The following is a 26,619-nucleotide window of genomic DNA, read 5'->3' on the forward strand; positions in this document are numbered from 1 at the left end:
GCGCTTCCTGCGCCAGCAAGACGCGCGCATTCGATCTGCTCGACGCCGCCATCTACACCGCGATACGGAGTACGTACTCGCATCCCACTTCGCGCCTCTCCAGCCAGGTAGCTCTCCAAACTCCGAAACGCGGTCCTCACGCCTGAGGCGCCCCGAGGACCTCTGCACGTACGCTTGACGCCGCCTGCGATTTGACGACGGAGCGCTTCCATAAACCGCTTCGGGACAGTCGAGTATACCGGATTGCTCCTCAACGGCGCGCAAACCGTCTATGAGGGGCGGCGCAACCGGCGCAACCGCCAGAGCTACCCAAGTTACTTAGTCGCCCCTTCGAAGGCGCCGAGGAATATCGAGGCCTGCGCCGCTGAACCACGACATTGAGCATCGCGAAAACCATCCTATTTTCGCATATTCACCCTGTCGGCACGATCTCCGCGCCTTGCTCCATCTTCCTGACGGACGCTGCTGCAATTAGCCGTCAGGCTGCCGTGTGCCGGAGACTTTGAGTTCTCGAAAGCTTAACTCCGAAGCGACCAAACCACCAAGAAGCGCCCCGGAAAACCAATTATTCGCCTCCTGGAAGCAGCTCATCTCAGCGACGATGACACCCACCCCACCCTCGACGAATTCGTCCACTGGCGGGCGGTCGCCCGAGGAGCAGTTCCGCGTTGTGCGGAGGAGAAATCGCGTGCCCCTCAGCTGCTATCCGTGCCGGACGAGAAAGTGAGCATGGGCTCTTGTCCAATACCCGATGACTTCTTGCTGACCAGCCCGCAGGCTGTATGATTGAAATCCCACCAGAATCTGTCCGTGGTCGCCCGCTAACAAGGACGCAGAAAATGCGATCGAAACCACCCGTGCAGCAACTGTACCAAGAGAGAGGGCAACGACACGGCGTCATGCTCCTATGCAACGCCTTCGTCCCGAAAAAAGAGCCAGACTCAAAGTGAGTCGAGTCCGGACGATATGCAGAATCGCATTGATCGCCTCGAGGGCTTGGTCCTGTCGTTGATGCATAACGGTGGCAACGTCGATCCCGAATCTGCTGCCCGCGCAAGCGAATCTCTTTCTCACTCTACAACGGGCAGTGCCTCTTCTGCCAAAGCTTGCCGCGAGGAGGCAGCCATGATGGATGACGACAGTGACGTGGATGATAGCCTTGCGACGTCCCTGGGCGTGCTCAAAGTCGATAGCGACAAGGGCAAGTCCATGTACATTGGACAAGAGCATTGGCATCTGATCCTCGCAGACATTGCAGAGGTGAAGAACTACTTCACAAACCACAAGAAAGAACTGGAAACGAGCTACGAGCGGGTCAGGTCCTCCAAGCCTGTCACCGCCCGCGAGGGACCGACGCTGCTGCTCGGCGCTCTTCCCGCCTCAGAACTCGAGCTGCGCGCCGAGCTCCCCCCCAAGTCAAGCGTCCTTGCTCTCTGCAGCCGATACTTCAACTCCATGGACAATGCAGTGAGCATCATACACGGGCCGACCTTCCTGCAGCAGCTCCGCACGCACTGGCAGGATCCATCAAAAACGCCCATCATGTGGATAGGCCTCCTTTACTCGGTCCTCTGTCTTGCCATGCTGAGTTATCACAAAGTTGGGGATGAGCCTCCGGAGTGGAAAGGACGCACATTGGAGCTTGCGGACGAGTACCGCTTGCGGACCGTCCAGTGCCTCATCAAGGCTGACTACACCAGACCGGTCGAGTACACCGTCGAGACGATGATTCTATACGTCTTCGGCGAGTACTCGTCAAGATGGGATGCTGATCTGGGCCTGTGGTTGATTGTCTCTCTGATCACGCGGATAGCCTTCCGCATGGGGTACCATCGCGACGCGAAATGGTTCCCGTCGCTGACGCCCTTTCAAGCCGTTCGTTCCCATTAGCTTGATCGTGTCCCGTCATGTTGTACTGACTTGCGCTGCAGGAAATGAGACGGCGGACGTGGGCGCTAGTTCGCATGTCAGATGTCATCTTTTCGCACCAGGTATCGCTACCGAGCATGATCTACGAGCACGACTGCGACACGCAGCTGCCCAACAACATATTCGACGATGAGTTTAATCCCGGGATCAAACAACTGCCGCCATCCAGGCCCATTACAGAGGCGACGCCAATCTCGTACATGATTGCCAAGGCTAAGCTCTGCAACGAACTCGGCAATATTCTCCAGGTAACCAACAGAGTGGGCAAGGGCGTTCCATATGACGAGATCATCCGGTTCGACGCGAAGCTCCGCCAGGTGATGCAGGAGCTTCCTCCCCATCTCAAGCTCGGTCCCCTCGAGGGCGCTAATGAGCCCATCACGCTCATCATCGCACGTTTCAACGTGGACATTCTTTATCAAAAGATTCTGTGCCTTCTGCATCGCAAGTACATTTCCAAGGCGCGACAAAATCCGCGTTACGCACACTCTCGCCGTAGTGCGGTTGAGGCGTCCTTGCAGGCGATGGCACATCTGCAGATGCTTCGCCGTGAGTCTCAGGGCAACGGGCGGCTGAAAGCGGTGGGCTGGTACGTGAAATCGATCGCGACAAAGGAATTCGTACTGCCCGCCATGCTCATCGTGCTTGACCTGCACTACGACAACATGGCAGGCCAGGCGGGTACTTGCGAGGGCCACGAGGGCGCATTTCTTTGGAGCTCCGAGGAGCGGGCCAACATGATAGGCACGCTGGAAGACGCCGTATCTATTTGGAAATCGCTTGCGGACACGTCGATGGAGGCGTTCAAGGCCTCCAAGGTCATCGAGATTATGCTCCAGAAGATCAAGGAGCCCACGCAGAGCGACAGCACGTCAATGCCTTCTCAGACCGATTCCTTGTCGACGCTGGAGTCAAGTATGGGGATGGACCAGACGCCCGCCATGGGCCCAGGTTTGATGCCCATCGACGGCTTCCCGGACTTCAGCACCGGCTTGAGCCCGTTCTCGAACACCAATAGTAGCGCCTTCATGGGGATGGAGTTCAGCCTGCCGCCGCCCAACCTCGTGGACATGCAGACGGATGGATTTAACCCTACCGGCGCCGCCTCTCCCATGTCCATGTTCACCAACTTTGGCAGCGGTTCGGGCACGGGGCCTGACCTGACGGCAAACTTCGACTGGGTAAGCAGACAGCAAAAGAGTGCCAACGATCATTACTGACGGTGTACCACAGGGTGCGTTCGAGAACTATACACAGATGGCCAACTGGGGCGCCGACCAGAGCTTTCAGATATACGGTGCTGAGGATCAGTCGCCGGGGCAGGGATCCGGCTCCGGTAGTATGAGCATGCAGTAGACGAGGAACGATTCATGTATTTTACAAGGCCATATATTCCAGGGGAGGCGATGGGGGAGCTTGGTTCTTCCCCGGGTGGTCGATACCATATTACTGGCATTTAGAAAGGAGTTTGGGTTTTGCACCTCTCCGCCCATGAATACACACTGTCACTTGGAAGGAACGGGGAAACGCCTTCGCCTTTTTTTTTAGAGTTTGCGGAGTATGTGGAAGGCGAGATTGAGTGGTGCATTGCATGCACGGCAAGGTGATAATGAACCTTGTACTATGGTTCGTTGTGCAAAGACGGCTTCTTGGCCTGGCACGCACGGTGACGTCGGGCGCTTAGTCACCACCCGGGCCGCCCAATTTTCAGCAACACCAACGGCGTAAATAGTAGGGGCGCGACTTGACGGCTGCATCACCTCATTCCCAGCACACTCCCACCTTTCGCCCTCCCCTTGCACGCCATCTGGAAGCGGAGCGACTGCGGGCCGCGAGGATGGAAGACAATATTGATGGCTTACCTCCGGCAAAGAGGAAGTCATCTGCGTCTTGCGCCGCGGCGGCCGGGACCAGCTCGAAGAGAGCCAAGCTCGCTCGAGATGGCCTCCGCGCACTGCGCGCCCAAGCTCCCCCAGACCTGGCCCATCATCTCCCAGCGGAGATATGGCACCGCATATTCACCTATTTGCCCCCCAAAACTCTCGGCAGCTTGTTGCGCGTCAACAAGCTGTTTCGCGGCCATCTTGACCCTCGCTCCGCCGGTGGCGAGGTCAACATGGCTGCTCCTGCACCCATCGCACGCACCCCCGTCGTCGTCTCCTCCATGAAGCCCGATGCCATCTGGCGGGCCTCGCGACGCCTCTTCTGGCCCCAGATGCCGGGCCCGCTGCAAGGCAAGTCCGAGGTTGACATGTGGCGCCTCTGCTGTGCGCGCAGCTGCCAGTTCTGCGGCTACCGTGACACTGGCGCCGAGGCGGCCAGAGTGCCGGACCAGTGGCATCGCGGGCCCGGCGCCAAGGGCGTCGTCCCTGTATTCCCTTTCTTTGTCACCACATGCGGCAATTGTCTCATCGAGCGCACTGTCAAGGTATGTCCTATCCGGCGGCGGCGGCGGCAACCCCTTCAAGACCGTGTGACTGATCTGTCTTTACAGGAGCTTGACATCTTTCTCTCCAACGCGACACCGTCGTTCCTAGTGACCGGACTCCCGATGGTTTTCATGAGCGCCCAAATGCACGTGATAGCACCCCAGGTCCTCTCCATCGTGACGAGCCCTGGAAAGTTGCAGATTACAAAGGTCTTCCTTCCAAGCCACGTCGAAGATATTCGGCATGAATTCGAAGCAGTCAAAAGCCTGGGCCGTGCTGCCGCGGAAGAATGGGTCAAGGGCCTTGACGCTCGCGGCAAGAAGCTGCTTGTCGACGCGTCGCGCTGGGAGAGGTGGTTCCTCTCCGGCGGGGTACAGGAGATGCGTACGGCACGGCCCACGGCGCAAGCCGGCGTCACAGAGATAACTGCTGTTTCTTCGAAGCGAGTCGCCGAGAGGCCGAGCAATGGCCACGTATCGCATACGTCCCTGTTGGGTAGCAGCCGTGCAGTGAACCGTGGCATTACACAGGCGCGCGCGCAACATGCTGTTTCATCCGCCGCAGACGGTCCTTACTTCGCGAAAAGCGCGAGCAGCCAAAAAGCGCAAGGAGCAACAGCGGTGCCTGACTTGCAGTCGTGGCAATCTGGACCGCGTCTTGCGGCCGGGGATGCTGTTGGGGGACCTGAGATCCACCGCAGGACGGAAACAGAGCGACGAGCGTCCTCTGTTGACTCGTCTGGCGTGGTGGGCGCCCAGGTACCGAATCCCATCGCAAAGGCTGCTGCGGAGGACCCGAGAGCCTTGAAAGAGGAGGCTTGGCAGATGCCGAAGGAGAGGCTGGTGAGGGAGAACGGCAAAGATAAAGGGCCTCCTGCGAACAAGGCCGAGGGAAGCCGACCGACAGTGCTTGCTACGGGGACCGCTCCTCGGGAAGTTACTGACAAGGACTGGGACGACGCACAAGGGCCTCTCCGCGCTAGCATATCTGACCTTGCAGACGAGATCATCTGCGACAAATGGGACGATGGGGACCGAGTTTCGAAGAAGGAGGCATCCCAATTTGCCGTGGATGTGCTGCTGTACGTTCGCAGCGAATTCTACGCTCAAGTTGCCGAAAAGGCAGCAGCTCGACAAGCGGCCGGAAAGAAGCCCATCGCCGAACCCCCGGAAGGGCCATGGACTCAGAAACTCACGCTCGAGAACATGAAGTGGGTGTTCGACATGAAGATCAAGCAACACACAGACCGACACCGCAAGGAGCTCTTTGTCTGCAATATTTGCCAGAGCCCTCGCAAAGCATTCGGGCTTGAGTCGGTGATCCAGCACTACGCCGCAAAGCACACAACGGCGCTCAGCGTGGGTAATGTCGTGGTGCATTGGAGAGCTGAATGGCCCGAGACGCCAATCTTTGACCCGGAACCGAAGCAGAAGCGACCCAAAGCAGCGGGCGTCAGTTCGCAGGCGCCTCAAGCGATGGCTCCCGCCTCACACGCCCTTCATGGGTTGCCTGCTCTGCCACCGGCGCCGTATCCGCCACCGGGCGTTGTTGAGCCAACAACATACGGCTATGAGCCTCCCGCTTTTGCATCTACGCATACGCCCTATCTTTCAGAAGCAGGCCTGCCTGCGGCGCCGTATCCTGGGCTGGATATGCCTGCAGGATACCAGCCGTCGCCAGTGCTCGCATGGGGTCAACATGGCATATCCCATCCACCAGCTTCGACGCAGACGATTGCAAGAAGCGGCGATGGCATATCAAACAGCGGCGTCGACGATGGCCGCCAAGCTGTAAAGCCTGCTGCATTGGCCAATGGCAAGAACACCCAAGACCACACGAAGAGACTCAACTTTGCTGCCAAAGCTGCACATACGGCCTGGAAGCGTGTACTCTCTGATATACGCGACGCCTCCGATGCAGAAAAGGCGAAGCAGTTCTTGACTTACGTGGCCAACAAGTATGAATTGATGTTTGAGCCCATGTCTCTGGACATCTTTATGGATGCTTTTATGAATCGCAAATGGTTCCGGTCTGCTCGCGAGCTCGCCAACATATGCTGCAAGGCCTGTGAAGCCGTCCGCGGTGTCGGTGAGGGTCCGAAACTCTTTGGGTTTCCGGAGCTGCTGCATCACTTCAAAGCAATGCATGACGGAATGCCGCACACGGATGGAAGTGGCCGTCGACTAAATTGGCGCGACGACATGATATCGCCACGCGTGAGATCGCCGCCCGAAGAGAGGACCCCTTACACCCCGAGCGGAGGACCTGACGCTGCGTCTAAGCAATTGCAGCAGCAGCAGAATGAGCAGGTGAAGCGAGAACAACCAGGGGAGACAGGAGTAGCCCACGCGCAACGCGAGCCGTCGAGCTCGGACAGCTATGAGCCCGAGTACGACCCAGAGGATATATCGATTCATACGAAGCCACCCGTCCAGGCGGCGAACGGGCGCCCTCTTGAGGAGGCTTCTACGGCTCACGGCGTTGGCGATGTGCCGAATCTTCGGCCTGCTAGTGCTGTGTACAGAACCAACCCACCGCCCCGGGGCGCAAATGGATCACAGAATCGCCATGGACGCGCTGCAGAGCATTATACTGCCGAGAGACCCGATCATGGACCGCGGAACGGGGCAATATCGCGGGAACCTATGTCCGCACCGCCTGCACGGTTAGACGAGGATGGCTTTGAGATAGTGGGCAGCCTGCGGTCGCGTCCTGGAGGCGAGCACCGCGTGTCGACCGCTCTCGGGGTATCTGCGCGAGATGTGAGGTACGGCTCTCTCGCCCGTGACGCGCCTCCGCAGGGTGCATACCTCATCGAGCACGAATACCTACCCCATCATCCTCAGGACGCTGTCCCGGTTCGCATGTCCAGGCCCGACTACTATGCAGAACAGTGGCATCCGGAGCCTAGCCCGAGGGTGGCATACCGTTCCCCTGCGTACTACCCCAGCAACGGCGAACCCGTCACGTACCACCGGAGCTATGCAGACGAGCCTCGTCCCCGACCCGTGCAGGCTCACCCCCCCCCGGAGGCGTACGAGATTGTCGAGGTGCGCGACCCGCAGGGCGACTACCTCATCCGACGGCCGATTCGGCGCGAGGCCGTACCGCCGCCACCACCACCACCACCGCTGGCACCGCCGGCGTACTATCCGCGCGACGGCGGCGGCGCGTACGCGGAACGCGGCCTGCGGCAGGGGACCGTGTTGGAGGACCAACGCCCTTCTTCCCACCACTACTCGCAAAACAGCCGTGGCCCGCCGCAGCAGCGCCCGCCGTCGAGGATGGACCTCGAGGAGTACGATCCCCGGTTCCCCGCGCCGGCTCCCGCGCCGACAGTCGTTGGCGGCGGGTGGCATGAGCCCCGGTAGGGGTGGGTAATATACTACTACCTACTACGTACTCGCGTGCATGCTGAAGTGGACTTGTGGGCCGGGAGAGGACAGAAAGAGCGGCCGGGCTTGCTAATATCAGAATTGATTGGGGCGGGCGCATGGGCGTAGCTACGTAGGTATCTAGGTGCCACTTTGGTCAAGCGGGCTTGCAGCGAAGGGAGTGAGTGAGTGTCCAGGCTGGCAACATATCGAAACTAGATGGACACCGATAGGGTGGCAATGCATGAAAAAAAAATGTGCGGAGAGCTCGAGCATACACAAAAATGTCTTTCATCATAGTAGGAGGCGAGACGTCGCGACGAGTCGAGTGATGTTTTAAACACAGGTTCCCTCCCCTCCCCTCCCCTCCCCTCCCCGTATCCTCTGCGCCCTCGATACACTGTTTCCTAATCATCATCCCCCCCTCATGCAGAGAGAGGCCCAGAGCGCCTGTGGACGGACGGATGCAATACTATCCGACTCCGCCGCTTTTTCTCTTGACAAAGGTCCTGCCCACCCTTCTCAAACGTGATTGTACACAGAAACAATAAATGCGACATGCCAGCTTACATACTCCCCCGCCAGGCGGGAAAGAGTGAAGCACACCGACCTCTTCCCGCGGCAGGGGCGCGGCTCTGCGTCCCGGCCTGGCCCCTTCACTCCGCCGTCTATCTCTATCGCACACACGCGCCCAGCTGACGCACTCTTGGTTTAATTCTACCCATCCACCATTCTATCGCCCCGGCACATGCTCAACGACACGCGAAGAGGGCCGGCAAAGATGGCTATAGAGAGCAGAGCAAAGGCGGGAGGCGGGAGCGGCGCTTATAAGACCTCGCCGATAATCTTGGCGGCCTCGCGGTACGTCTGCAGGAGCTTCTCGCACTTCTCGCGCTCCTTCTTAACGCCGTCGTCTTCGTACAGCAGCTCCTCGAACAGTGTCTCTTTGTACAGCTCGCTGACGAGCCGGTTCTGGACCACGTCCTTGCAGTGGTTGACGAGCAGATGCATCACAGCCTTGGGGACCTGGTCGGCGATGGACTCGCGGACGATGTTGAAGTAGGACGAGATGAGGGCTCGGATGAGCTCCGTCTCCATGGCCTCGCGATCCGTCATGGCGGGCTCGTTGGACTCTCCCTGCGCTACGTTAGCAAAAAGCCAAATGTGTGATGAAACAGAAAGCTCAATGACGTGGCGTACCAGATGTGATGCCAGCCCGTAGCTCCGTCCTGTAGGATCATACTCGTCGTCTCGCGATGGCGGTGGGCGCATCGCCAGTCTTTCTTCTCTGCGCACAGTCTGGGGGAAGCCAGTCTCTGACGCGTGGCTAACATGCCGATGGCCTCCCACCGGGCTGGGTGAGGGCAGAGCAGCAGGAGAGATGCCCTCCTTTCCAAAGAAGTAGTTCAGGAACGTGTCTCGAGCACCCCCCATGGCCTGGCCGTTGAGCCGAGACGGAGACTGTGAGCGAACTCCATTCAAGGCAGCCGCTATGCTACCATGGGGGTTCTCGTTGACCCCGGGTGATAAGCTGCGGGCAGACTTTGCACCATGTTTGCGCCCGCTGCTTTCGTTCTTCTCCGTGACGGCACCGTCCTCGCCATCTTCAGCCGCCTCCACACCGTTCGGGCCGAGCTCCTTGAGACGCCGCTTCTCTCGGCGTTCGCGCTCCTCCTGAATCAGCCTCTTGCGCTCACGCTCCTGCTTAGCGCTTACAACATTGCTCATGGCAGCGGCGGCACCCAGGAAGTTGGGATGGTTGGTGTTGATGTATGCGCGCTGGATAGAGATCAGAGACTCCACATACGAGGAGCATGGCCCCAGTCTCTCCCGCAACAGATCTGATACCGTCTCGATGAGTCTTCCTTGTAGCCTAGGAAACCTGGAAAGCTCTGTGGACCCGCAGGTATGGCAGATCTTGATGAGCTCCTCGTATACGAGCTCGACGCAGCGCTGGCTAGGGATCTCGAGGAGCTTGATCTGAGGCTTGACGAGAAGGTCGAATGCCATCTCAGGCACAAAGAGGCTTGGTCGCGGACCCGTTGAGTTGCGGATGGCCGTGCGGATGTCAAGCGCTGTCAGGTTGGAAGTGGGGTCAATGGATTCGAGGGAGCTACCAAAGACAGAGTTGAAGATGTAATAGATGCGGGCACCACCGCAGAGCTCTTTGGTGGAAATCTCCGCCGAAGTGCCATCGATGGAAGAGATGAAGGAGGTTGCGAACCGGGTCATTTGTTGCAGGATGAGAGAGCCACGATGCTCTTTGCCGCTAAAGTGCATGTCGCCATAGCTGGCGAGCTCCTGCTGGGTCTGGCCCATAAGCGTGTTCAACCGAGCCTTGATGTCGGGAAGTCGGTCCCTAATGTGTGACATGAGGGTAGAGTTGAGTGTCTTTGCCAGAAAATGGGTGCCGCATCGGGTGGAGATGTTTCTATATGCAGGGTGATGCTTGAAGAAGTCGACCTCAGCCTGCAGGGCCTCCTCCATGGGCTTGTTACCCTGGATGTCCTGCTGCGACCGGTTGACGACACCGATGAAGCCCAGCTTGAGAGGATATACCCGGCCAGACAGGATGTCAAGTGCGTTGGTGCCGTGGTCCATGAGATCAAGCTTGGTCAAGACACCGATGGTCCGCCTGCCGAGCGGGTCGACATGCCGGGCGAGCTTAAGTGCCTCCGAATTGACAATGTCGACATTTGCGGGCGAGACGGCCAGGATGAGACTGTTGGGCTTGGCAATGTATTCGGAGATGAGATTTCGCGTCTGCTTCTCGATATCGGTGGGTTGATCGCCAATGGGGACCTATAGCGGAGCGTCGGGTTAAAGAGGCTTGCGAAAAGCATTGCTGTGGAGCATGACATACCTTGGTCAAGCCCGGGAGATCGACCAGGGTCAGGTTCAAGACAAAGGGAGAGTAGATCTTGAGGTTGATGGGCTGGCGGTTGATGCCCTTGTTGTTACCGGCAACGCGTGCCGTCTCATTCTCAATCTCCCGCTTGACATCAGAGAAGTCGGTGAAGCGGCGATTGGGAATGTGGTGGAACTCTGCCCATTCGGAGCGGCGCGCGGCAGCAGGAGATCGGTAAGGGTCGCCGGACGGGTCCGGAGCGTTGTCATCATCGGGTACGTTGATGAGCTGAAGGATCAGGGGCCGTCGTGTGACGATGCCGCTGCCACGGGGCAAAAAGTCGCGACCGACAACGTTTTCGAGGACCGAGGACTTGCCGGAACTCTGGGATCCCACGACAACCTGGAGAATGGTATGAGCTTTACCGGGACGAAGGTGGCAAGAAAAAGCGGACAGGGCATACAATCTGGGGCAAGTCGAGCGAGTCGTTTCCGATGGTGTTGAAGACGAGATCCTGCAGCTTGTTGACGGTGCTGAGCAGGTCGTCGCCGAGGGCAGCCATGGCGACGAGGGGGACGACAAAAGTCGGCGCGGCGCAAAACAAGAGAGAGCGAGGCTATGGTAAGAGAAAGCAAGAGCCGAGCCGGAAAAGGAGACGCGAGCTCTCACGCGGTCGCGCGGTCAAGGATCTGCGCGGCGCGTTTGGCTGCCAGGCTGGCACGTGTTGGGGATTATGGGTGGTGGTGGTTGTGGTGGCGGTGGTGATGATGATGTCTGCGCTGGCAGGCGCTTTCGCGGCGCGGTTTTGGGCCTTGCTTCACGTGTGGAGCAGTGGCCGCCCTGGATTCCTGCTCTTTCCTCGACTCGCTCGGCCGCTCCTGCTGGTGGTGGTGCTGCGACAGGGTCGGGAAGGTACTAAAGATCCATTGGTAAGGTACCTTGACGAGGTACCTGCTGCTACGACGAAGACGCCCGCTGCTCGCTTCAGTGCGGCGGCCAGCAAAGATGAAAGTAAGTACCTTGCCTCGGGCCGCAGGCCCCTCGGTACTTCAGCGTCCTGCCCGCGCGCCCGCGTAATTTTATGCACAGACGTGCGCAAGCACACGACGGACAATCTTGTGCAAGCGCCGAAGTACAAAGTACGTAGTGCTACGGAGCACAGCGACAATGTGGCGCGGCGGGGGGCACTAGCCACATAGTCTCACGCCTCCAGGCCCAATCGCGCCACTTGATCACGATTCTTCCCTCGCGGCCCCGATCCGACATTTCGCTGCATCCGCCGACCAGATAGACCATGCGCAAGCCGCGGACATGAGCACCTTTGGCAGCCCGGGAAAGCTGCCGGCGACGAGGCCGACGCCGTGAGTCGGGCTGCACTGCCGCGTCGCACCGACTGACCAACTGACTGACCGCTCCGGACAGGCCGCAACGTGGAAGCTTCCCGCTGGACCACGATGGTCAGTCGCCACGGCATGAGCTGTCGCCGCAGACTGAGCAGAGCTGACAAGAGAGACCCCCAGGCGAGTGCAAGCATGTCATGACCGAGTACCTGGCGTGCATGAAAAAGGTGCGCGGGCTCAACGACAACGAGTGCAGAGACCTGGCCAAGGCCTATCTCTCATGCAGGATGGACCGGTAAGGCGGCATTGCTGCCCTCGAGATTCCCGTCCGGGCAGCAGCCAGCGCTGACAGCCGTTCTTCCCAACTAGAAATCTCATGGCCAGGGACGAATTCAAGAACCTGGGTTTTGCAGAGCAGCAAAAAGCGCCGCCGGCTGACAAGCCCACCGATGCCGAAAAGGGCGTCAAAGGCGAGCTGAGGTGGTGAGGCGTTGAGCTGGTCCGAGTCTCATTTGTTGCGTGTCTGTCTGTCTGAGAGCGGGCCGACGCTCCGCACGCTTCCGCGGCAACGGCAGGAAGGAAGTAAACTCTATCGTGTACAATAGTGAGAAGCCTGTATGTAGCAGCATACCGACATTCTTTTCTGATGCAAGCAAACGGGCGGTGTCGCGAGCGTGGTGGAACGACGCCGTGCCCAGATCGCTGCAGGTGTTGGCGCCCAGCGGATGAGCACATCCATCTATCTGCACGGGCTGGATCCATACCTGGTTGAGCCCCTGCAGCCACTGCAGCCCACCGGACCATTGCCGCGTTGCCCCGTCAACCCGCCCGGCAACAGCGTTGGGGTGCAGCGTCGCCTCCACTGAGCATTAGCACAGCAAGCACTATACTATTGCAGTGCCAAGTACCTCCCAGTGCCTACAAAACCACCACCCACGCTCCGACGCTACTGACGCGCTTGTCGTAAAGGTCCCTGTTCCCAACCCTGCCGCGTCTTGCCATCTATACCTAATTCCTGCCCTGTCCGCCTCAGTCAACAAGAGCCCCTCACCTTCCACCTCACCTCACCTCACCTCATCCCGCCGCGCAGAGCTCCAGTGTCCAAATTATCGTCCCTATCATCGAACACAGTCAGGATCGCCTACCGCGATGAGGAAGGCGGCTGATACAAAGACACGACGGGCCTCGCCCCCGTCGGCGTCGTACATGTCCAATGACCAATTTGGTACGGGTCCACGACGAGCCTCGCCAGCTTCGCAAGACTTACCAGCTCTCACAGCAAGTTATCTCTCTGACCTCCGCGCCAACCGCACGACACGGCCTGGAGGAGCACGGCCGTTGCCGTCCCAGCTTAGCCGTGCCAGCACGGGGCGCTATAGCCTGGGTGCATCCGTCCAAGATGCTGCCGGTATCAACGAGACCAGCCACCAACGCACACCTTCGCAGGCCCCGAGCGTTGCCGGTGCCAGCATACGTTCCCGTCTCTCCACGTCAAGCGGCCTTGATTACTACCCGACGACACCAACCGTCCCGCTGAAGCCGTCCGACGTAGTGCCCACGAGAACATACATGGAACGTGGCCAGAGATGGATGGAAAAGGAGGAGGCCGTTTCTCTGCGAGATGCCATGGAAGAGCTGGATATCCGCAGCGGTGCACAGGACGGTGCTGGCTCCGGCTCCGGCTCTGACGATGAGACAAGAATCTACAACGCCGCTCTCGATGAAGCTGCCGAGCTCGTCTGGCAGCACCAGAATGGGGTCGTCCCACGACCTCCCGACGGGCCATATCGCTATAGGCCGCATCTTAGAAAGGACAGCTATGCGCATGCCCGTACGGCCAGCATCGGTGCAAATTCAGACGACATCGCCCCCAGTGGCCTCCGCCGGGATGTGGGCTCGCGTTCAGTCTCTGGCAGCTCCACTGGTAGCGACGGCTCCTTGCACGCGCCCCGCCATTCCCTCGACTCAAACCGGTCCTCAGGCAACAGAAAGCAGAAGCCTTACGGGAGCATTGGTGCCCACAATCGCCGCACGAGTCTTAAGAGGAACATAAGTGGCGAAGTGGAGCGGCCCTTCTCGGGTGACCAGATCTGGGAGGAACCTGAGGCATCAGGTGGCTGCGATGTTGTTGCGAACGGCCGAGCGTCGCCAAACAAGCTGAGCCAGATGCCCCCGAATCCTGTCAGCTACTCACAATTTCTCCCATCCCGGGACGCGGCCGGGCAGGTCAAGCCGCTCAATCAAGTCGACATATACCGAAACCCCCCATCACAGTCTCGAAACCCTCAATACACGAGAAATACCCCTTCGCCGGGGCCCGGACCGTCTCCCGACCCCTCGGTGCCCCGCAAGAACGGCATGGAAGTCCGCGGTGATGACATCCGCGCGGCCACCAGTAGGCGTCTCAAGGATCGCAGCTCCAAGCTCCCGGAGCCGACCGCCGTCAGCGACAGTCCGGGGCGGCCCATTGTAAGCTTTGATGCGAACTGGAAAGCCCCGGAGGAGTCCGCTGATAACAAAACAGCCCAAGCCTCAACAGGCGAGACCCAAGGCCGTGCCGGTAGGCCTATGGGTATCCCTACTATCGCTGTGGAAGAGGAAGCTCCGCGCTCACAGCAAGCGGCATGGCCGAGCGTTCCGTCAATCGCTGTAGCGGGCCCCGATGATGGACCCAGTATCTCTGTGCCATCGATCAACGTTCCCAGCATTGCTGTGGATGAACCGAGCAGTGTCCCGGTAATTGTGACACCAGATGACAAGCCAGAGGGAAACAAGACACGTCCGCTGCCTCAGCCAAGAGCTGCTGGGCCGAGGGCCCGCGGCCTTCAGCGACCTCGCGGACATTGGTCGCCAGCACCGGGTGCAATGGCCCGTTCAACAGCGGCGTGTCACGAGTGTGGGTTTCCGATCGAGGGGCGGTTCGTGGCACTCGCGGGGTCGAAGGAGCGTTTCCACCCCCAGTGCTTCAGCTGCTTTATGTGTGGCACGGGCCTCGAGGCCATGGAGATCAGCCACGAGCCCGAGCACCTCCGTATGGAGAGGCTGGAGAGGATCCGTCGCCGCGCGGCGGGGGAGCGGTTGGAGGAAACGCCGGGGATGACGGAAGTGGAGGACGGGGACGAGCGGCTGCGCTTCTACTGCCACCTCGACTGGCACGAGCTCTTCGCGCCGCGGTGCAAGCACTGCAAGACGCCCATCATCGGCGAGCACATTGTCGCCCTCGGGGAGCACTGGCACTATGGGCACTTTTTCTGCGCCGAGTGCGGTGATCCCTTCGAGCACGGCATGACGCACATCGAGAAGGACGGCTACGCCTGGTGCATCAACTGCCAGACCAAGCGCACGGAGCGGCGAGCTCCCAAGTGCAAGAAGTGCAAGGTGGCCGTCATCGGGCAGTACATCCAGGCGCTGGGCGGGGAGTGGCACGAGCACTGCTTCCGGTGCGCCGAGTGCCAGGGGGGGTTCGACGACGGGCAGATATTCCCCAAGGAGGTGCGCGGGAGGATGGTGGTGCTCTGCACAACGTGTCGCACGCGGGAACTCAAGGCATGATTGCATGTGTTACTTGACTTATGGGACCAGGATCACGTTTGGCGTCGTCTTTTTTGATTTTTGCTCTTTGTATATGTAGCATGTTGGGTTACGGTCTGCATATACGATGAATGGTATCACGATTTGCTCGGTCGACGGACGCGTTGCACCCATGGAGCAGAATAAGTCCTTGCGAGGTGCATCGACAAATCATGAAGAACAGAGGTTCTCGATTTTTCAAGTCATGAACTTCGTCTGTAAATTAACCCGCAAAATCCAGCCTGCCACCGTTCTACCCTTTTCTCAGCGCAAAAACAAGCCTACGGGGCCGTCTTTGGTCTTGCACAACATGCAGAGGAAAGAGAGGGACCGTCCATCGTAGAAGATATTGTCCGCGCCGTCAAACGCCAGTGTGTAAACCATGTGTGTGTGTATGCGTGAGCGCAGCCTGCTCACTTCTTACAACGCAGGGGCGCCGCCGACCTGTTCCTGGTGCACCTCGAGCGTGTCGCCGTCGGCCATTTCGAGCTGTTCGGGTTGCGTCAGTCCATCGATTCGGCGCAACACGTGTTGGGTATTCTAGAAGGAGGGAGGGCGGATAGGTGCGAGAGGGCAAGAGGAAGGCAGGGTCGGGAAAGAGGAGCCGATGAAAGGATAGAGCGAGAGAGGGGAAGGGGGTGAGGAAACGTACAGCATCGGGCGTGTCTGTGGGCTGGACTCGCGAGCCGTCGAAGAGGAACCGCACCGAGGTGATGGTCTTGCCCTGGCGATCACACCAGGCGTTCATGAGCTTCTCGAGCTTGGTGCCACGCTTGATCTTAAAGAAGACCTCGTTGTTATTGTCCGTGACCTTGATGTTGAGGTGCTCGGAGCCGGCAGGCGCGTCCTGCTGCTGGTCGGGCGAGGGAACGCCGTCGTTTTCGGCCGACATTGCGTCTGGACGGTGCGGTTTGGGAGGAGGTGCGGTTTTTGGTTTTCTCGGATCCGGGTCAAGTCGTGTGCGGGTGGCGGGATGTCACGCTCAATGAGGGTGATGACGAGGACAGGTTCGAGGAGGTGGGAGGACGATGCGCGCGCGCGCGTGTGTCTCGCGGAGAGGAGACGACAGAGCGTTGCGCCGGGCGTCGGGCGGGCAGAGGCGGGAGACGAGAGGGTCGTAACGCGAGAGCGACGACGAGGCGAAGGTGGCCGGGTGGTGGACGAGGTTTTGCAGGAGGTGAGTTGAGAAAGAGTGCGACGGACGGGGAGGTTTTGGCTCAGTCAACGACCCGAGCCGGTCTGGATGGGGGTGGGAACGGAAGGAGACAGAAGGTGGGGAGTGCGAATGGTGATTGGCTGCTGCGCGACCGCAGGGCAGAATGGATGGGATGGATGGAGGGGAGGAGGGATGATGAACCCGATCAAGCGCGCGGTGGGTGAGTGGGAGACTTTTCAGCGGTGCCCTGATATATGTGAAGGTACCAAGTGCGTAGTACCTTATGTATGTTCTACGGCAACCACTTCCTCCCCAGGCGGAGCAGCAGTCAGTGTAGATGCACGGCTGTACGAATAGATACAATACAGGACACACTGACCGGGGCGTTTGTTGCGACGAGTTCATTCATGTTAGTTGAGGTTGATGACGATATGCAGGTGCCCGCCCGCGGCGCCGTGAACTTGGTGCACCTCAGTCAGTGCCGTTTCCCCCGTTGATGACGGCTGCGGCCTTGCTCTGGGAGCAATACTAGGCAGCGAGTTTGAACGTGGAAGCTCATGGAAGCGGCTTGCAGATGTATCTCGTGCTGGGCCAGCAGCACACCTATTGACACCTGTCTGCTTGGACTTGTTGGAGGCCTTCCTCTTCCCCATAAACTGCTGTGCGCAGTGGCCGTATCCCTCCAGCACGCTCCATCCTCCAGCTGGGCGATGGGGGCGCCCTACGTCGCGGGCGGTCCCCTCAACTGAGGTAGGTGTGCACCACAGCACGCCCCAGTGCAGGTGGTGCAGTGCACAGCACTAACAGCCCGCCCACAAGAAGCACCTGCACCAACCAGAGGTACCTATCTCGGGTTGTGTGTGCCCCAGACATACAACCAAGGGGCATGACATGACATCAACACACATACAACGTTAGGTAGTACTTACGTATCGTGCTCGACGCTCAACCAGAGGCCGTTCCTTGAGGCACGCTGCACAGCCAAGGCACCTTGACAGGCACCTTCGCCCTCTTTGACACCGGCAAGGCTTGCCAACAGATCACGGGCCGAGGTCGCAAAGTCACAGACAATGGTTCGTCACCAACAAGCCCTCAAACACAGGCGTCCACTCTCACCATGACCAACCAGGCCCAATCATCACCGAAAAACGACGTTGACGCGAAGCCGCCCTGCCATCCCCGTGCTGTGAGAAGCATCTGCCCATTGATCCGTCCCGACATGTGCTGACATCAGATGGGGACGCCAGTGCGCCATCCAAGGTGCGCAACATCCGCCGAGGCGGCAGACCTGACGAGGTAGTCAAGACACATCCCAGGACTGAACGACTGACTGGCTCTACAGACTGCTTGACGCGAAACAACTACAATGAGGCCAAGTGCCAGGACGCCGTCAAGGCGCTCTACGAGTGCTGCAACGCCTTTTACGAACGCTACGGCGACGATGCAAGCACGCCCAGCTGTCCCAAGCCCAGCCTGCTGCGTCTCAAGATGAAGCAGCAGAGTGAAGGCAAATAGACAAACCAGCATAGACAAGAAGCTAGCCGTGTAATAATAGGCAGCCCTCGATATCCCTCCATGAAACACCCCGGTGTTGGAACATCAGTAGGCATGTACCGCTCTCCGTGTTGCGTCCGCCGGCATCGCGTGAGCTTGGGCAACTGAAATGAAGAGCACCGAATCTTTCTTCTAGGCGATCATTGAGCGCGCAAAGAGGCCCTCGTGGGACCTGAACAAGTATTGAAACGTCTTGTTCCGAGACTCTAATATGAATGCCGATGACATTATGAAGAAGAAGAAGAAGAAGAGAAAAAAGACGAAGCGAGACCAGCGAAAAATTGCACCACCTCATGCAGGCCCGCAGCGGGCGGTGCGGTGACGGTTTGTTGCATATCGCTGTATGCGCGCACCCTTGCCTTGTACCTCCCGTTTTGGTGCCTTTGGCGGGTACCTCTGGACTATCCGGGAGCTCAAGCCACCGCACGCGCAGCCACCTTTACCCGACAGGTGGGTGCTGGGACAGCGGCTGTGGCACTTGGTATTCTTGCCCGTAAAGAAAGCTCAACAAGCGCGCCGTCGCTCGCTCTGCACCAAAAAACAGTGCTCGCCCCGGGACATCACTTCACCACCACCTGGCCCATCACGAATACCTGACTCGGGCCAGCTTTTCCGCAAACACAGACGAGTGCAGCAGCTGTGGTACGAGTGGCATCTCAGCATCGGGCCGAAACACTCTGCCGTGTTGATTTTGGCCGGCATTTGGGCACGCAGAGGGCGTCCCAGCTCCTGCCAAAGCCACGACTTGAACGGCCCAGCCTCGCCGGCAGCTTCTCCAATCCGCCCTGTCGCCTCGTCAGCCGTTCACACGCGGAGCATTCAATCTATAGGCTTTGCGCGAGGAGCTCGCCCTTTCGGTCGCTTCTGGCGCCATGGAGCCGGAAAAGGACGACAACAAGACGCCCGGCATCGTGCCGGGGCCCGAGGTCGAAGAGTTCGCCAACGCCCTCGACAGCTGCTTGGCTCCTGGGTTGAGCGTGGCCGAAAAGCGGGCGCGCGTCCTGGACCTCCCCCGCAAGTATCACGAGAACGCGATTCGAAGGTTGATACAAACGACGCCGAAGCGCACGCGAGATGGCCAGGGCGATGTTGACATGGACGCCTTTGAGCCCGTCCCCGCCATCATAGACCCCGCGGACCTCAAAAAGACGGAGCAGTTGGAAAAGGAGGTGCAGACGTGGGACCTGGTCCGGAGGCTGCTGCCATTGAGGTATCCCGAATCTCGCTCGCCGCAGAAACAGTCATTCTTTTCGTCTGCGCATCCAATAAACCCGACGCCTGCGCGCTCCCTCCAAGATTTCGTCGACACCGACCCTATACTGAAGGAGCGGCATGCTGTGATTCAGTGGCTCCAGACAAACGCGTCGACCGGCCCCGATATCGATGAGCTGGCGCGGGAGCTGCAGGAAAACGCCGAGAGGGGGGACATCATCGCCCACGGATGGCTACACACTCGATCTACGATCAAGCACCGCAAGCGTCTGACGGCGTGGCCGCATCTTCTGGAGCGCCAGTCCTCCAACGTTGGCGGCTCACATCTCAATGCGGACGGTGCGCCGCTCGTCACCAACCTCGATCCCGACGCCACCACGAGACAGGGCCGCAAGCTTGAGCCTCAAGACGACTACTTTGAGCGGGCTATCTGGCTGGGCTGCTTTGAGCACCTCCGCCGGGGCAGCAAGCTGGACACTATCCGCGATTGGTGCCAGGAACGGACGGAGATGTGGAGGGCGGTATCCATGTCCGGCCTGCTACTCCCCGTCGACAGTAGAGAGTCACTGGCCGACGCGCCGCCTGCGTCGATTGTTCTGTGGAGGCGCATGTGCCTGAGCTTAGCCCGCAATGGCGGCGCTGATGACTATGAGCGCGCCGTGTACGGTCTGCTGGCCGGAGATATCTCAAGCGTTGAGAAGGTGGCCGAAACCTGGGACGACTTCGTGTTTGCAAGCTACAACGCACTGCTGCGAACACAGCTTGACAGCTTTCTGTTGGGACAGTGCCCGCCAGACGTGGCATCCGGCATAACACAGTCATTCCCGTCATTCGACGCGCTACACTTCCACGGCGACCTCGATGGCCTCGAAAGACGACTGATTGTGTCTTTGGAGTCTAAGTCTGCCACAATGGAGGAAGCCCTGGAGCCCAACAAGGCTCTACAGGCTTCGCTGATCGCCAATGACGTCGACCGCCACCTGTACGAGCAGGCATTGGTGATGACCGACGACGCGAACAGGCATCAGCGGTCGCTTCTTCTTCCTCGGATCCTGTCTGATGGGACCAACATCACGCCGAACAAGTACTTTGGGCTCGACCAACACGACGGCCTCAGGATTGTGGCCCACATCTACGTGCTTGTCGCACTAGTGCGCCACTTTGATGCACTGGAGGGACACACGCCGGACATTACGACCAGCACCCAGTGGCACTATAGCCAAGAGAGCATCCTGGCGGCCTACACCGAGTATCTTGGGCAGGCCAAGTTGGATGAGCTCATCCCCTTGTACTGCTCGATCCTCGCACCCCCTAGGCGGTTTGAGGTTCTGAGCTGGAACATGATACACGAGCAGGACCCGAATAGGCGTGTGACGCAGCTCAAGCTCATCAAGCGCGTCGGCATCGACGTCCTCCAATTCGTCGAGACGCTGGCCAAACTCGTTTTCGAGGACCTCGGCGACCGTAGCGGCGGCGAGTCGCCCACGGAGCCGTTCAGCATCCTGATGGACGGCCCCCCCACGGCTCGACAGGGACGTGGTATCAAGGCTGACTTCTTTGGTGACGATGAAGCAGCGATTAGTATCAAGGAGGAGCATGCCGTTCGATCACTGGAGTGGCTGCTCCAAGTCCAGGTTGCGTGGCCTGAGGTCCTTCGCATCGGCGTTCAAGTGTATAAGCACTTCTTCAGTACGTTTGATTCTGGGTGGGCTATTGTTGAGTGGTGTAGTGAGCTGACATGTGCGGATAGAACGGACGCATTTGCTTGCGGCGCGAAAGCTGATGGAGCGAGTGCAATTTGACTCGATCCTCCAGAACGTCACCGACCAGGAGGTTACAGACTGGGCAATGCTTGACGACATCGACTTCTGGGCGCAGCAGCTCGAGGAGAACGGGATAACAACGGCGACTCCTGAAGAAGTTATGACGAACGCGCGCAACTACCGCGAGCTTGAGTGCCTCGCCAAGGCTCTTGATGGCCTCGAGACCCTTGGCTCGTTGATTGAGCTCTCCACTGAGTACGTACGCGTGTCAAGGAACTCCGAAGTTGATGCTAACCCAAGGAACCATCTAGGGCGCCGAGCGGAGATCAGCCCAAGTTTTGGAGCGGGGTCGGTGACGCCGTCAGGGTGATGAAGGAGAGAATGGAGCCCCTGCTGGGAGGGTGGCTTTTGGCGAGCATCGAGGGTACGTGACAGTCTTATTTTGGTGGTGTTCACTACTGACGATACGGCAGATGGCGACGAGGAGCTGGCAGAACTGAGGCAGGCCTACTTGCCGGAAACAATACTGGGCTTCGTAAGCGGCCTGCACTACGCCGGGACCGGCCTCTCGCGGGACCACCTGCTCGAGACCATGGAGCTGGCGACCATTGTGGCAGAGCGGAACTCGGATCTGACGGGCGTCTTCGTCAAGGCGGGCAGGATGACGGAGTTGGTGGAGGCGTTTGCAGCCTGCAGCAAGGCGCTGGCCGTGGCGACGGGAGAGAAGAGGGCGACGGGCTCGAGCAGCAAGAAGCTGCGGTCAATGGGCTGGTCGCGGGACTTGTGGGCCATCAAACAGTGATTGCGGTGGCGGGCATCAGTTGCGACTTTGTGTTTGATTCTGTGTACAATGTCATGTCATGGCACGGGCGAAGGGGTGCGCAGGGGGCGTTTTGAGCCATGCGAGAACAGGGAACGGGAGCCGGCGGGTGCGCATGCAGTGGACGAGATAGATACCCACGCGCGCAAATAGACCGGGTGAAGTCATAAAAATCTGCTGTTGGAGCATGCGTGCGTGTCTAGATGCTGGTGACGGATGGAACCACACTGCCCAGGCCGGGGCACAATGTCGTCGCCCTCGGTGAAGCCACCCGGGAGCCGGTCAGCGGATTCAATCCCCCCACAATTTTTGCGGCGCCGGGACTGACGTTGATATACGTACCCGCACCGCGCAAGCTCCCGTCAAGCTCCCCACCACCATCGTCAACTCCAACCGACCCTCTCTTTTACTGCTACGTAACTACCTACCTCGCATCCTCCTTCATCCTCGCTCCACCAACAAACGACCGACCGACTGAAATTCATTATACACGTGCCGGCCGCCGCCGCAGCCGCCGACCACGTAACCGCGATTCCCTCCCGGCAAAACACACAATCCGCAACGCCATGGCGAGCTTCCCGCCCGCGCCGCCGCCCAAGCCCGGCAGCCACGAGACGAGCCGCATGGGCACGCCGTCCAGCGGACCTCCCTTGCCGCCTCCTCCTCCTCTCCTGTCGTCGCAGCAACAACCACAACATCAGCAGCAGCAGGGACAGCAGCAGCAGGGCTACTCGGCGGCGACGGCGGGTGCGGGTGCGGGTGCGGGTGCAGGTGTGGGGGGCGGCGCGGACGACGGCGGGCTCTTGGGCGACGTGCCGTTCCCGCAGTCGGACGTCGGGCCGGACCCCGGCGATGGATGGCTGCCGAGCATGCTGCAGGACAAGTCGTGAGAAGACCCCCTTCCTCCCCGTTTTCTCTCTCTCTCTCGTTTTTCCTCTTACTCCCCATTGTCTGCAAACCAGTCCTTTGTTTCCACTGACCGTGGTGTTGATGGTGGTGGTGGCGGTGGTGCCCCATCATCGATGGAACGTACACAGCACCCAAGACCTCGCCGCGCTGCTCGCCTCGCCTCCGCTCCTCAGCGCGCTCACGCACGCGCCGCACACGGCGCACCCCACGCTCGCCGCCTCCCACGCCGACCTCGCGCTCGCGCTCGCGCAAAACGCCCGCCTCGCCGCCCACCTCCGGCGCATGGCCGCCCGCCTCGCCCGCCAGCGCTCCGCCACCCAGGCCCAGCTGCTCGCCACCCACGCCCTCGAGCGCCAGTGGCGCCAGCGCCAGTCCGACATGGACCACGCCCTCGCCCCCTTCTCCCCCGCGGGCCTGTACCAGCGCCTCGCCCAGGGCCTCCAGGAGCAGGGCAACGTCTGCCTCGCCATGGAGGAGAGCTTCCTCGAAGGCGGAGGAGGAGGAGGAGGAGGAGACCACATCGCCGCCGACGCCGGTACTACTACTACCACTGCCGGTATAGCCGGCGCGCGTGGTGCCGACGCCGCTGCTGGCGGGGGCCAGGCGTCGGAGCGCGAGGTGGCGGACTGGGTGCGCAGGTATAGGGAGGCAAAAGTCGAGTACTACTTGCGGCAGGAGAGAAAGGAGAGGTGGGATGAGGGCCGCGTGGGAGGCTGGAGGTGAATGACGACGAGGAAGATGATTATCCATGGTTCCGTTGAAGAAGCGACAGAATAACGACGACACGAACGACCTTGACAACATCAAGCACCATAACAAACACGGACATCCGGACGGGCACGACACACAAACCGCAAAGACAGGATGCAACACGGGAGGCTCAAGCCACATCAGTGGTGCAAGTAAGGGGCTCGAAGAATCAATCATGGTCCACTGCCAATTCAAGTCTAACTTGATTTGTAACTGCGGCATCAATAGATTCCAAGCTCTGAGAGACGCATGCCCTCCCTTTCGCCTGTATATACATATATTGGCCCGGCGATCTCGACAACTATGTGCTTCTTCGTCCTCGTCTTTTTATTCTCGTGTCGTCGTTAGGAAAAACTGCGCGCCGTGCCATGTGGTATATCTAGCGACGCTCATGTGCCCAAACAACCGCCCTCCTCCCTCCTCACTTAGACGTGTTTCCCAGTAGAACGTGAGGAAGGACCGCACATCGGGACTACGCGACCCCTCCACCGGCGACCTTTAATAACACTGGTAACCACCATTCTTCTCATGAGCGACTTGCTGCAATGCGTCTTCGTCGTGCCCGTTGTGATGCCGCCTATCAGATGGGCCGGCTGTGTCTGACAACCCGGCGGGGATGTCATAGGATGCTGAAGGGGCTCTTCTTCATATCGGGACTTCTAGGGCTGATGGGAAGAGCGAAGAGGTCATCCTCTCCATCTGCAGGCCCAGGGTGCGATGACAAAACGCCCTTGACAGCTGCGTCGAGGGACGCGGGCGCTGCGTAGCCGTTGCCGTTTCCGTTTCCGCGTGCAATGGCAGAAAAAGACGGGACGGCAACGTCGCCCATCTGGGGCAACAGCGTATGGGACGTGACGCCGGCACCCGTAAACGTATTGGCTAGTGAGACAGTCGTGGTTAGTTTGTGTACAAGAACAAAAGAGGGCAGGGGAGTCGCCTTGTCGAGGCGGTGGCACCAACCTGTCGGGCTTGGGAGTAGGTCGGTGGCGGATGTGGCGAGTTTGAGGCCCTTGAGCTTGTCTCCCAGCCGCCCTGGCACCGGTGATCGCGGAGACAGCGGCGCAGATGTCGACGGGGCCGGGGGTGGGCGGAAGAAGTTGTCAACTATCCACTTCTTTTCGGCCAAGGCCATCTCGAGCCCGACGCTCTCTGCGTTTGCCCGGAGCTCGGCGTCCATCTCACGGTCCAGCTCAGACAGGCGCTTCTTGGCCCACAAGGTGTGAAGCACGCCCCGGGCACCGGCATCCGCGTCGAACCCGTCTGGGAAGATGGCGGGGAGCGGCTTGACCACCAGGCTCGGCCGCCCGGGACGAGCGATGGTTACGGCTGGGGGGATGGAAGCCTCCTGGGGCAGGAGGAAGTAGACTCGGCGACAGGCGCCAGCGGCGTCCTGATCGGCATCGCGGGCGGGAAGGACGGTCGACTTGCCGGGCCACGACACCTCCCAGGCGGCGGCCGAGTCCAGTGCCGGGCGGTCCAAGCCGGGCGGAGGGGGCGACGCCGGGTCCGAGTCGGGTTTGGGGGCCGCGGCGGGTCGAGAGCTGGTTACGGTCGTGTTATCGGGCCGGGCAGAGGCAGAAGCGGAGGCGGAGGCAGAGGAAGAGGCCGATGCAGCAACGTCGCCGGGATGCCACTCAACCATGAGTATCTTGGTGCCCTGTTCACTAAACTCAAATCTGGCGAGGTGAGGCGTGTCTATCGCCTCAGCATCGGTGGACAGCGGCCGAGGAGGTTCCGAGGGGGGATCCATGGTGGGCTGGCTGGCTGGCTGGCTGGCCGCTCGGGGTAGCAGTAGCAGTCGCAGCGCGCGGGCGGCAGTGCGGGAGGGGGTGGGAATTGCTGCTACTCAGGGGTGAGATGGACGGCGAGGCATGGCGGCGCCAGCAGGCAGGTGTGGGTTTCGCCGCGTCAAAGTTGGATTCGGCTGAATCGCGTCAGACCCGACATTTGTTGTGATAGGGAAAAAAGGGTTTGCGTCCGTTCGACGAGGATGCGGATGTGCCCCTCATCAGCTCTGGCTGGGCACGCGCGGCGGCGGCGGCGGCGGGGGGGGGAGGGTTGGGATGCTATGATGACGGGACGCGGGCAGGAAGAAGCACCGAGTCTCTGAGCTGCTGCTGCTGCTGCTGCGGCGGCGGCGGCGGAGGCCCCTCCCGAGGTGTGTGATTGGAGAGGATGGCAGTTAGGCGGGCGGAGGAGGTTTCAGCGAGAGAGTGAGAGAGAGATGGAACCCCTGACCTGCCCTGGCTGGCTCTAGATTGATTGATTGACTGACTGACTGATCTGATTCAGTGACCGGGATGTGGGCGCTGCACCGATGCTGCATTCGAGTGGACTACGTACTAACCTAAGGTACCTGGGGAGGAGGAGCTTGGGAAAGGTCTCTTCCCCTTTCCTCTGTTCCTTCATTCTTCTTGTTGCGAATGTACATTCTGTACTTGGCACGGGTGCGTGAACGTGAGCAACGTTCGAGTACAGGCGTACCTTGCTTGTCTACCTACCTCAGGAAGTTGCTGCGGGGCAGGTCTAGGTGGACCATTGAGAGCTGCAGTGCATGGCTCCTTCCTCTGCGGACTCGGTCAGGCAAGAGGGGAGAGAGAGCACGTAATACACAAGGCGAGGTACCTTGTGCCGTGGCGAGCAGGTATCTTCCATACCAGAGAGTATAGGGGAGTACCAGTTAGTTCCTTATCTGTGGCCGCCAAGGCCCCGATTTGCATTGACACGACCCGTGAGGATATCATGTCCGGCATCATCGGCATCCATCTCCTCCCTTGTCTTCGAGACGGGCAGCACTGTGGAGTGACGGCGGCGACTCACCGGCTTCATCATCATCATTGTCACCATCACCATCATCAGGGCCGGTGCTCATCACCTATATTTGGATCGGAGCCTTCCGCACACCCTGTCTGGCTATTGATAGTCGTTGGTACTACCTTTTCGCACTACTGGCGTAGTGCTACTA

General features: G+C 59.8%; 10 protein-coding genes across 11 annotated transcripts; 7 read left to right on the top strand and 3 right to left on the bottom strand.

Annotated features, from left to right (window-relative positions):
- Window positions 1-966: 966 nt before the first annotated feature.
- Window positions 967-3,285, top strand: JDV02_001773 (uncharacterized protein; the record flags this gene model as incomplete). The annotated part of the gene is made up of 3 exons (XM_047982733.1): window positions 967-1,875; window positions 1,932-3,110; window positions 3,163-3,285. The coding sequence occupies 3 exons, from the start codon at window positions 967-969 to the stop codon at window positions 3,283-3,285; spliced, it is 2,211 nt and encodes a 736-aa protein (XP_047838699.1).
- Window positions 3,286-3,686: 401 nt separating this feature from the next.
- On the top strand, window positions 3,687-8,393 carry JDV02_001774 (uncharacterized protein). Its single transcript, XM_047982734.1, has 4 exons — window positions 3,687-4,357; window positions 4,424-8,078; window positions 8,166-8,238; window positions 8,318-8,393. The coding sequence occupies exons 1-2, from the start codon at window positions 3,767-3,769 to the stop codon at window positions 7,727-7,729; spliced, it is 3,897 nt and encodes a 1,298-aa protein (XP_047838700.1). The 5' UTR covers window positions 3,687-3,766; the 3' UTR covers window positions 7,730-8,078; window positions 8,166-8,238; window positions 8,318-8,393.
- Window positions 8,106-11,344, bottom strand: DNM1 (Dynamin GTPase). The gene is made up of 4 exons (XM_047982735.1): window positions 11,044-11,344; window positions 10,596-10,982; window positions 8,933-10,534; window positions 8,106-8,869 (listed from the first exon to the last, which is right to left on the bottom strand). The coding sequence occupies exons 1-4, from the start codon at window positions 11,140-11,142 to the stop codon at window positions 8,558-8,560; spliced, it is 2,400 nt and encodes a 799-aa protein (XP_047838701.1). The 5' UTR covers window positions 11,143-11,344; the 3' UTR covers window positions 8,106-8,557.
- Window positions 11,345-11,824: 480 nt separating this feature from the next.
- Window positions 11,825-12,601, top strand: COX19 (Cytochrome c oxidase assembly protein cox19). Its single transcript, XM_047982736.1, has 4 exons — window positions 11,825-11,941; window positions 12,003-12,037; window positions 12,101-12,215; window positions 12,290-12,601. The coding sequence occupies exons 1-4, from the start codon at window positions 11,892-11,894 to the stop codon at window positions 12,405-12,407; spliced, it is 318 nt and encodes a 105-aa protein (XP_047838702.1). The 5' UTR covers window positions 11,825-11,891; the 3' UTR covers window positions 12,408-12,601.
- Window positions 12,602-12,850: 249 nt separating this feature from the next.
- On the top strand, window positions 12,851-15,606 carry JDV02_001777 (uncharacterized protein). The gene is made up of 2 exons (XM_047982737.1): window positions 12,851-13,145; window positions 13,200-15,606. The coding sequence occupies exons 1-2, from the start codon at window positions 13,070-13,072 to the stop codon at window positions 15,470-15,472; spliced, it is 2,349 nt and encodes a 782-aa protein (XP_047838703.1). The 5' UTR covers window positions 12,851-13,069; the 3' UTR covers window positions 15,473-15,606.
- Window positions 15,607-15,910: 304 nt separating this feature from the next.
- Window positions 15,911-16,382, bottom strand: SMT3 (SUMO protein smt3; the record flags this gene model as incomplete). Its single annotated transcript, XM_047982738.1, has 2 exons — window positions 15,911-15,979; window positions 16,143-16,382. 2 exons carry the CDS (start codon window positions 16,380-16,382, stop codon window positions 15,911-15,913), a joined length of 309 nt encoding a protein of 102 aa, XP_047838704.1.
- Window positions 16,383-17,716: 1,334 nt separating this feature from the next.
- Window positions 17,717-18,161, top strand: CMC4 (Cx9C motif-containing protein 4, mitochondrial; the record flags this gene model as incomplete). The annotated part of the gene is made up of 4 exons (XM_047982739.1): window positions 17,717-17,719; window positions 17,776-17,832; window positions 17,894-17,906; window positions 17,989-18,161. The coding sequence occupies 4 exons, from the start codon at window positions 17,717-17,719 to the stop codon at window positions 18,159-18,161; spliced, it is 246 nt and encodes an 81-aa protein (XP_047838705.1).
- A 498-nt stretch (window positions 18,162-18,659) lies between these two features.
- Window positions 18,660-22,182, top strand: NUP84 (Nucleoporin nup84). The gene is made up of 4 exons (XM_047982740.1): window positions 18,660-21,101; window positions 21,163-21,430; window positions 21,487-21,599; window positions 21,649-22,182. The coding sequence occupies exons 1-4, from the start codon at window positions 19,073-19,075 to the stop codon at window positions 21,975-21,977; spliced, it is 2,739 nt and encodes a 912-aa protein (XP_047838706.1). The 5' UTR covers window positions 18,660-19,072; the 3' UTR covers window positions 21,978-22,182.
- A 287-nt stretch (window positions 22,183-22,469) lies between these two features.
- On the top strand, window positions 22,470-24,115 carry JDV02_001781 (uncharacterized protein). Of its 2 annotated transcripts, none has more exons than XM_047982742.1 (2): window positions 22,470-23,806; window positions 23,883-24,115. In XM_047982742.1, exon 1 carries the CDS (start codon window positions 22,848-22,850, stop codon window positions 23,625-23,627), a length of 780 nt encoding a protein of 259 aa, XP_047838708.1. In that variant the 5' UTR covers window positions 22,470-22,847; the 3' UTR covers window positions 23,628-23,806; window positions 23,883-24,115. The 2 variants fall into 2 exon arrangements, with proteins under 2 accessions (XP_047838708.1, XP_047838707.1); XM_047982741.1 differs by having other exon boundaries at window positions 22,470-22,881; window positions 23,033-24,115.
- JDV02_001782 (uncharacterized protein) lies at window positions 23,833-25,695 on the bottom strand. The gene has a single exon (XM_047982743.1). The coding sequence runs from the start codon at window positions 25,402-25,404 to the stop codon at window positions 24,274-24,276; it is 1,131 nt and encodes a 376-aa protein (XP_047838709.1). The 5' UTR covers window positions 25,405-25,695; the 3' UTR covers window positions 23,833-24,273.
- Between the last annotated feature and the right edge of the window lie 924 nt (window positions 25,696-26,619).

The sequence above is a fragment of the Purpureocillium takamizusanense genome, chromosome 1 (genome assembly GCF_022605165.1).
Source record: "Purpureocillium takamizusanense chromosome 1, complete sequence".
Taxonomy (NCBI): Eukaryota; Fungi; Ascomycota; class Sordariomycetes; order Hypocreales; family Ophiocordycipitaceae; genus Purpureocillium; species Purpureocillium takamizusanense.